This window comes from Anomaloglossus baeobatrachus, chromosome 9 (genome assembly GCF_048569485.1).
Source record: "Anomaloglossus baeobatrachus isolate aAnoBae1 chromosome 9, aAnoBae1.hap1, whole genome shotgun sequence".
In the NCBI taxonomy this organism is placed as follows: Eukaryota; Metazoa; Chordata; class Amphibia; order Anura; family Aromobatidae; genus Anomaloglossus; species Anomaloglossus baeobatrachus.
The window spans coordinates 14,363,576-14,374,217 of NC_134361.1; the positions used below are offsets into that span (position 1 = coordinate 14,363,576).

The 10,642-nt window shown below is 49.8% G+C and overlaps 1 protein-coding gene across 1 annotated transcript in view; it reads right to left on the bottom strand.

The window, feature by feature from the left end:
- DACH2 (dachshund family transcription factor 2) overlaps nucleotides 1-9,781 on the bottom strand; it is a 393,174-nt gene extending 383,393 nt beyond the window's left edge. Inside the window, exon 1 of the mRNA XM_075323069.1 lies at nucleotides 9,357-9,781. Within this exon, the coding sequence (XP_075179184.1) occupies nucleotides 9,357-9,742 (386 nt within the window). The 5' untranslated portion in view covers nucleotides 9,743-9,781. The remainder of the gene's footprint in view (nucleotides 1-9,356) is intronic.
- Nucleotides 9,782-10,642: the final 861 nt, after the last annotated feature.

Genomic DNA, 10,642 nt, shown 5'->3' on the forward strand with positions numbered 1-10,642 from the left:
GAGAAGAATCAGAAGAGACCCGAGAAGAGACCCGAGAAGAGACCCGAGAAGAGACCCGAGAAGAGACCTGAGAAGAATCAGAAGAGACCTGAAAAGAGACCTGAGAAGAATCAGAAGAGACCTGAAAAGAGACCTGAGAAGAATCAGAAGAGACCTGAGAAGAATCAGAAGAGACCCGAGAAGAGACCTGAGAAGAATCAGAAGAGACCTGAGAAGAGACCCGAGAAGAGACCCGAGAAGAATCAGAAGAGACCTGAAAAGAGACCTGAGAAGAATCAGAAGAGACCTGAGAAGAGACCCGAGAAGAGACCCGAGAAGAGACCCGAGAAGAGACCCGAGAAGAATCAGAAGAGACCTCAAAAGAGACCTGAGAAGAATCAGAAGAGACCTGAGAAGAGACCTGAGAAGAATCAGAAGAGACCCGAGAAGAGACCTGAGAAGAATCAGAAGAGACCTCAGAAGAATCAGAAGAGACCTGAGAAGAGACCTGAGAAGAATCAGAAGAGACCTGAGAAGAGACCCGAGAAGAGACCCGAGAAGAGACCCGAGAAGAGACCCGAGAAGAGACCCGAGAAGAGACCCGAGAAGAGACCCGAGAAGAATCAGAAGAGACCTGAAAAGAGACCTGAGAAGAATCAGAAGAGACCTGAGAAGAGACCTGAGAAGAATCAGAAGAGACCTGAAAAGAGACCTGAGAAGAATCAGAAGAGACCTCAGAAGAATCAGAAGAGACCCGAGAAGAGACCTGAGAAGAATCAGAAGAGACCTGAGAAGAGACCCGAGAAGAGACCCGAGAAGAGACCCGAGAAGAGACCCGAGAAGAGACCAGAGAAGAGACCAGAGAAGAGACCAGAGAAGAGACCCGAGAAGAGACCCAAGAAGAGACCCAAGAAGAGATCCGAGAAGAGATCCGAGAAAAGACAGGAGAGACCCGAGAAGAGACCCGAGAAGAGACAGGAGAGACCCGAGAAGAGACAGAAGAGACCCGAGAAGAGACAGGAGAGACCCGAGAAGAGACAGGAGAGTCCTGAGAAGAGACAGGAGAGACCCGTGAAGAGACAGGAGAGACCCGAGAAGAGACAGGAGAGACCCGTGAAGAGACAGGAGAGACCCGTGAAGAGACAGGAGAGACCCGTGAAGAGACTGGAGAGTCCTGAGAAGAGACAGAAGAGTCCTGAGAAGAGACAGAAGAGACCCGAGAAGAGACAGAAGAGACCTGAGAAGAGACAGAAGAGACCTGGAAAGATGCTACAATCACCAAGAATCAGAGCAACGTCAGCAGCAGAAATACACAGAGAAGAGTTTTTCTTTTTACCATTAAACACATAAATCGATACAAATACAAACACAGATGAATACCTCCACTATATCACAGGACGATAATATATACACAACAATGCAAAAACACAAAGGACAGCAGCGCAGTGCGGAAAATAAGGTCAGAGGGTCAGCAGCATTGCAATAAGCAACATCCGGCTATAAACACAGATACACATGGAATATTATCAGTTACCATGGAATGTGTGCTGTTACATAGGACTGCAGGTGACAGCTACTACATTATCTGTACTCAGAGATATCACTGTTATCTGTGTTACATAGGACTGCAGGTGACACCTACTACATTATCTGTACTCAGAGATATCACTGTGTTATCTGTGTTACATAGGACTGCAGGTGACACCTACTACATTATCTGTACTCAGAGATATCACTGTGTTATCTGTGGTGTTACATAGGACTGCAGGTGACACCTACTAGATTATCTGTACTCAGAGAGAAATCACTGTGTGATCTGTGGTGTTACATAGGACTGCAGGTGACATCTACTACATTATCTGTACTCAGAGATATCACTGTTATCTGTGTTGTTACATAGGACTGCAGGGGACATCCACAACGCTATACCATAGTGTATATTAAATGACACTGTCAGCTCTGCTCCACGTGTGACACCTGCAGATACACAGCACATACAGATGAAGCACATGGCGGCGGTGACAGGGTTATCTTTAACACACAGATATCAGAGACTCCCGGCTCTATTAAGACATCTATTCTGCAAGCATCAAGCATTAATAACAGCAACATGCGAAGCGTCACAGCAGATACTCACCGCAAAGAAGACGGAGCGTGCAAGAGCGGATCTGGAGCCTACAGGTGAAGCCGAGCTGAGGATGCTATTAGGAGCTCAAGCTTTACAGCATTGTGATTACTCCGAGCACAGATAATGTAGTAGATGTCTCCTGCAGTCCTATGTAACACCACAGATAACACAGTGATATCTCTCTGAGTGCAGATAATGTAGTAGATGTTACCTGCAGTCCTATGTAACACCACAGATCACACAGTGATATCTCTCTGAATACAGATAATGTAGTAGATGTCACCTGCAGTCCTATGTAACACCACAGATAACAGTGATATCTCTCTGAGTACAGATAATGTAGTAGAGGTCACCTGCAGTCCTATGTAACACCACAGATAACACAATGATATCTCTCTGAATACAAATAATGTAGTAGATGTTACCTGCAGTCCTATGTAACACCACAGATCACACAGTGATATCTCTCTGAATACAGATAATGTAGTAGATGTCCCCTGCAGTCCTATGTAACACCACAGATAACACAGTGATATCTCTCTGAGCACAGATTATGTAGTAGATGTCTCCTGCAGTCCTATGTAACACCACAGATAACACAGTGATATATCTGAGTACAGATAATGTAGTAGATGTCACCTGCAGTCCTATGTAACACCACAGATAACACAGTGATATCTCTCTGAGTACAGATAATGTAGTAGATGTCCCCTGCAGTCCTATGTAACACCACAGATAACACAGAGATAGCTCTCTGAGTACAGTTAATGTAGTAGATGTCACCTGCAGTCCTATGTAACACCACAGATAACACAGTGATATCTCTGTGAGTACAGATAATGTAGTAATGTCACCTGCAGTCCTATGTAACACCACAGATAACACAGTGATATCTCTCTGAGTACAGATAATGTAGTAGATGTCACCTGCAGTCCTATGTAACACCACAGATAACACAGTGATATCTCTGAGTACAGATAATGTAGTATGTGATGGTCATTACTCTAGATTTAGCTGGTGATCCACATACCAGTCTAGATCCAGGGAGGTTTTCCACCTGGCGCCTCCAGAGCCCTGATAGCAGAACTCTTCTCCTGCGGTGCTGCTGTATGATTACAGCTCTGGGGGAAGCTTTCATGCAGTTTGAAAGGGGGAATTTAAACCATGATCTACACAATAATACAGTAATACATGTGTGACAAATCAGTGACGCCAGATATCACTGCACCAGGTTGGTAGGATTAATAGTAAATAGAAAATCATAACAATATACATGACATCCCATGTTATACATCTACATATATATGTAAAGTCTCGTGTAGAAAATAAATTAGGCTAGGTTCACACAGGGCATTTTTGCAGCTTTTCTTTCTGCAGTGAAACTGCAGCAAAACCTAATATATTCTCATGAAATAACCTGCTGTTTTGCTGCGTTTTTTGCTGCGTTTTTGCAGTTCCTCATTGCTCTGTTTGGGTGGGAAAAAAGTTGCAAAAATGCTGAAACAATTGGCACGCTGCTTCTTTAAAAAACGCAGCAAAAACCGGAGCGAGGTGATAACTCAGTCAGGAAAGAAAACGCACGTGTGTGCAGGAGATTTGCGGAACCTCAGACTTTGCTGGGGCTGGAAAAGCAGCATCTTATTAGCATGGATTTGCATAAAACCAAATGACAAAATCAAACAAAAAAGTTTCAAAAATGCAACGTGTGAACATAGCCTTACACAGAAAAAGCCCCAATTATATAGAGGATATTTGATATACACAGTACACAGATGACAGTATACACAGCACAGCTACCATAGAGGCACACAGCGTATACACAACTATGTGTCCATCATCCTGATATATAACAATATATATATACACACACACAGAACCAGATACTGTGTACACAATATAAACCGCACATACATGTGATAAACCCGCTATACCCCAGACATGCAGCGTATACAGGGCGTATACAGGACGTATACAGGACGTATACAGGACGTATACAGGACGTATACAGGGCACTCACGGTCTATGGATACACAACGCTCCCAGAAGACACAGAACAGATACAAAATGTCAAGAGTGAAGGCATTAAGTAAAGACGAGCAGTCCGGAGCAGCGTGCACACAGCAGCGTCTACCTCGTATGTCACATCACACACGTGTCCATCCGGACGTCCAGGCTGCAGGTGAAGACACAGAAAACTCAGAAAAGACACCACAAACAGGAACACGGGCGGCGGTGCCCAATGTCAGCCACGAGGACGGTGACTGCGCAATACAGAGCGATGCAGAAGTTTACACGCCGCACACGTACATGTGTTATTACATGTGATGAAGCTCAGGGAGACCACATCCAGATACAAGAGTAACCGTCCACAGCGAGGACATCCCCCAAAAAGGGCCCCGCAACCTGCACACAGCAAGCCCCCCCAAATAATGACACCCCGAGCTGGTGAAGAGGGACATCAGCTCAGAGCAGACGCCAAGACAAGACCCCATCACCTGACACACAAAATTACACCACACACACACATAGAATGAAATAACTCGGCAGCTCTACTACACCAGCAAATATATAACATGTGCACATGTAGCAGAGCTCACGATGACATGCCTACATGTCTTCAGTTACATGGGACTGCAGGTAATAACTACCAGAAAGTTATCCCTGTGTTATCTGTGGTGTTACATAGGACTGCAGGTGACATCTACTACATTATCTGTACTCAGAGAGATATCACTGTGTTATCTGTGGTGTTACATAGGACTGCAGGTGACATCTACTACATTATCTGTACTCAGAGATATCACTGTGTTATCGGTGGTGTTACATAGGACTGCAGGTGACATCTACTACATTATCTGTACTCAAAGATATCCCTGTGTTATCTGTGGTGTTACATAGGACTGCAGGTGACATCTACTACATTATCTGTACTCAGAGATATCACTGTGTTATCTGTGGTGTTACATAGGACTGCAGGTGACATCTACTGCATTATCTGTACTCAGAGAGATATCACTGTGTTATCTGTGGTGTTACATAGGACTGCAGGAGACATCTACTACATTATCTGTACTCAGAGAGATATCACTGTGCTATCTGTGGTGTTACATAGGACTGCAGGTGACATCTACTACATTATCTGTACTCAGAGATATCCCTGTGTTATCTGTGGTGTTACATAGGACTGCAGGTGACATCTACTACATTATCTGTACTCAGAGATATCACTGTGTTATCTGTGATGTTACATAGGACTGCAGGTGACATCTACTACATTATCTGTACTCAGAGATATCACTGTGTTATCTGTGATGTTACATAGGACTGCAGGTGACATCTACTACATTATCTGTACTCAGAGATATCACTGTGTTATCGGTGGTGTTACATAGGACTGCAGGTGACATCTACTACATTATCTGTACTCAGAGAGATATCACTATGTAATCTGTGGTGTTACATAGGACTGCAGGTGACATCTACTACATTATCTGTACTCAGAGATATCACTGTGCTATCTGTGGTGTTACATAGGACTGCAGGTGACATCTACTACATTATCTGTACTCAGAGATATCACTGTGTTATCTGTGGTGTTACATAGGACTGCAGGTGACACCTACTACATTATCTGTACTCAGAGATATCACTGTGTTATCTGTGGTGTTACATAGGACTGCAGGTGACATCTACTACATTATCTGTACTCAGAGATATCACTGTGTTATCTGTGGTGTTACATAGGACTGCAGGTGACATCTACTACATTATCTGTACTCAGAGATATCACTGTGTTATCTGGGGTGTTACATAGGACTGCAGGTGACATCTACTACATTATCTGTACTCAGAGATATCACTGTTATCTGTGGTGTTACATAGGACTGCAGGTGACATCTACTACATTATCTGTACTCAGAGATATCACTGTGTTATCTGTGGTGTTACATAGGACTGCAGGTGACATCTACTACATTATCTGTGGTGTTACATAGGACTGCAGGTGACATCTACTACATTATCTGTGGTGTTACATAGGACTGCAGGTGACATCTACTACATTATCTGTACTCAGAGATATCACTGTGTTATCTGTGGTGTTACATAGGACTGCAGGTGATATCTACTACATTATCTGTACTCAGAGAGATATCACTGTTATCTGTGGTGTTACATAGGACTGCAGGTGACATCTACTACATTATCTGTGGTGTTACATAGGAGAATTCTGCTTTGTGTTTTTGTTACTTTGTAACATTTGTTTTCATCTATTATCTTCCTCATTCTATTACTTTGCGGCTCTGATAACAAAAATATAACAACATGAAATAAAAGAATAAGTGCAGCGCTCTAGACTGGTACGCACAGTATATGCTGCCCAGGACTGGTACATGTGGTATACAGGGCCCTGGACAAGAACATGCAGTATACAGTGCATCGGATGAGAACATGGATATACAGGAGGCGCTGACCCCAGGTGGGCATACGCAGGAGGCGCTGACCCCAGGTGGGCATACGCAGGAGGCGCTGACCCCAGGTGGGCATACGCAGGAGGCGCTGACACAGGTGGGCATACGCAGGAGGAGCTGACCCCAGGTGGGCATACGCAGGAGGTGCAGACCCCAGGTGGGCATACGCAGGAGGCGCTGAACCCAGGTGGGCATACGCAGGAGGCGCTGAACCCAGGTGGGCATACACAGGAGGCGCTGAACCCAGGTGGGCATACGCAGGAGGCGCTGAACCCAGGTGAGTATACGCAGGTGGCGCTGAACCCAAGTGAGTATACGCAGGCGGCGCTGACCCAGGTGGGTATACGCAGGAGGCGCTGAACCCAGGTGAGTATACGCAGCAGGCGCTGACCCAGGTGGGCATACGCAGGAGGCGCTGAACCCAGGTGAGTATACGCAGCAGGCGCTGACCCAGGTGGGCATACGCAGGAGGTGCTGACCCCAGGTGGGTATACGCAGGAGGTCCTGACCCCAGGTGGGCATACGCAGGAGGTGCTGACCCCAGGTGGGTTTACGCAGGAGGTGCTGACCCCAGGTGGGTTTACGCAGGAGGCGCTGACCCAGGTTTATATATATATAGAAGACACTGACATCACTATAGGGAGCTTTTAGCCTATACATATATATATGAAGTTTGTTAGCATGTAGGCAGAACACGCGAGTCCTGTAGTGTAATGAGACAGGAGGCACGGCGCGGTGTATACGGCACACACACATACAGTGACATTATCAGGCACAGGGTATATATCAGGCACACTCCAGCAGTAATATATAATGATGCACAGGGCACATTATAGGGCACAGCCCTGGACTGTATAGAGCATCACACATGGCAGATTATGGGGCACACAGTGCTCGGTTCTCTGACCTGGCGCTGGCACTGTCCTGGTACGGGACACACTACTGTACTATATAAATGAGGCTCAGGGCACACTATGGGGCACACTATGGGGCACAGTACGGGGCACAGTATAGGGCACATTTCAATCTGACATAGCGTCGGTTCAGTCCTCTTGTAGGGCAGAGTATGGGGCACACTATGGGGCTATTCGGCACAGTACAGGGCACACTATGGGGATATGCGGCACATTTAGGTCTGACCTGGAGTTGGTTCAGTCCTGTTGTAGGGCACAGTGTGGGGCACAGTACAGGGATATGAAGCACACTGTGTGACACATTGTGTGGTACAATATGGGGCACATTTCAGTCTGAGCTGGCATTGGTGAAGTCCTGTTGTAGTAGGGCACAGTACGGGGCACACTATGGGGATAGGGGGCACAGTACAGGGACACATTGTGGGGCACAGTATGGGGACACATTGTAGGGCACAGTACGGGGACACATTGTGGGGCACAGTACGGGGCACAGTGTGGGGCACAGTACGGGGCACATTGTGGGGCACAGTACGGGGCACATTGTGGGGCACATTGTGGGGCACAGTACGGGGCACATTGTGGGGCACAGTACGGGGCACATTATGGGGCACAGTTCGGGACAAATTGTGGGGCACAGTACGGCCCACATTGTGGGGCACAGTAGGGGGCATATTATGGGGCACAGTTCGGGACATATTGTGGGGCACAGTACGGGGCACATTGTGGGGCACAGTACGGGGCACATTGTGGGGCACAGTATGGGGCACAGTACGGGGCACATTGTGGGCCACAGTACGGGGCACATTGTGGGGCACATTGTGGGGCACAGTACGGGGCACATTGTGGGGCACAGTACGGGGCACAGTACGGGGCACAGTACGGGGCACAGTATGGGGCACATTGTGGGGCACAGTAGGGGGCACAGTACGGGGCACATTGTGGGGCACAGTACGGGGCACAGTACGGGGCATTGTGGGGCACAGTACGGGGCACATTGTGGGGCACAGTACGGGGCATTGTGGGGCACAGTACGGGGCACATTGTGGGGCACAGTATGGGGCACATTGTGGGGCACAGTATGGGGCACATTGTGGGGCAGAGTATGGGGCACATTGTGGGGCAGAGTACGGGGCACATTGTGGGGCACAGTACGGGGCACATTGTGGGGCACAGTACGGGGCACATTGTGGGGCACAGTACAGGGCACATTGTGGGGCACAGTACGGGGCACATTGTGGGGCACAGTACGGGGCACAGTGTGGGGCACAGTGTGGGGCACATTGTGGGGCACAGTAGGGGGCACAGTACGGGGCACATTATGGGGCACAGTAGGGGGCACATTATAGGGCACATTATGGGGCACATTGTGGGGCACAGTAGGGGGCACAGTATGGGGCACATTGTGGGGCACAGTAGGGGGCACATTATAGGGCACATTATGGGGCACATTGTGGGGCACAGTTCGGGACATATTGTGGGGCACAGTACGGGGCACATTGTGGGGCACAGTACAGGGCACATTGTGGGGCACAGTACGGGGCACATTGTGGGGCACAGTACGGGGCACAGTGTGGGGCAGTGTGGGGCACATTGTGGGGCACAGTAGGGGGCACAGTACGGGGCACATTATGGGGCACAGTACGGGGCACATTGTGGGGCAGAGTACGGGGCACATTGTGGGGCACAGTACGGGGCACATTGTGGGGCACAGTAGGGGGCACAGTACGGGGCACAGTTCGGGACATATTGTGGGGCACAGTTCGGGACATATTGTGGGGCACAGTACGGGGCACAGTAGGGGGCACATTGTGGGGCACATTAGGGGGCACAGTTCGGGACATATTGTGGGGCACATTTCGTTCTGACCTGGCGTTGGTGCAGTCCTGGTACAGGGTCTCGAAGTCCCGGCGGGTGATGAGCTTGCAGCGGTTGACCCCCGGCTGGATGGCCCCCAGCCCCCGCAGCACCCGCACCTGCTCCACGGTGCAGACCACCGGGGTGATGTCCAGCCGCTTCAGCTTGGTGTAGACGGTGTGCAGCCCGCCCACCAGGTGCTTCAGGAAGAGCTCGAACACCTGCGGCAGACAGATCAGCTCCTGCCCGTCCAGCACGAAGGACGCCACCCGCACCCCGTGCACCTCCACCATCCGGCACTCACTGCCGCCACTGCCGGGAGCCGGGCTGTACGCGCCCAGCAGCGGAGACTCCGCCGGGCTCAGCACTGCAGGAGGAGGAGGCGCGGACACGGCCATGCTCGGGCTCCCGGCCGGGAACAAGCTGCAGCCGCCGCCGCTACCTCAGAGTGAGTGCCGGAGCCCGGGGCGCGGAGCGGCCACACACACCGCCGACACCAGGCCGCAGCCAATCCGCGCCTCGGGAGGGGGCGGAGCTCCGCGATGATTGGGTGCACACGGGACGGGGCGGGGTTTTGCTGTGCCACTCTCTGGGAGCTGCTGCTGAGCGCGTGTCCCGGCTCCGCGCCGTCCCGACACCTAGGGGTTAACGGCTCCTGCACCCCGGGACTGCAGGGGTTAACTGAAGGGCGGCGAGAGCAGGGGACTTCAGGGGTTAACTGGAGGAAGGAGAGAACAGGACACCAAATCCAGGACTGCAGGGGTTATTAACTAGAGGGAGGAGAAACCGGGACTAAAGCCGGGACGGCAGGGGTTAACTAGAGGGAGGAGAAAACAGGGGACTACAGCCGGGACGGCAGGGGTTAACTAGAGGGAGGAGAAAACAGGGGACTACAGCCGGGACGGCAGGGGTTAACTAGAGGGAGGAGAAAACAGGGGACTACAGCCGGGACGGCAGGGGTTAACTAGAGGGAGGAGAAAACAGGGGACTACAGCCGGGACTGCAGGGGTTAACTGGAGAAAGTAAGGAGCAGAAGAGAAAATCCAGGATTGCAGGAGTTAACTAAAGGGAGGAAAGAGCAGGGTACCAAATACAGGAGGGCAGGAGTTAACTGGAGGGAGGAGAGAACAGAGATCCAAATCTGGGACTGCAGGGGTTAACTGGAGGGAGCAGGAGAGAAAATCCAGGGCAGCAGGGGTTAACTGGAAGGAGGAGCAGGGTACCAAATACAGGAGTGCAGGAGTTAATTGGAGGGAGGAAAGAGCAGGGTACCAAATACAGGAGTGCAGGAGTTAACT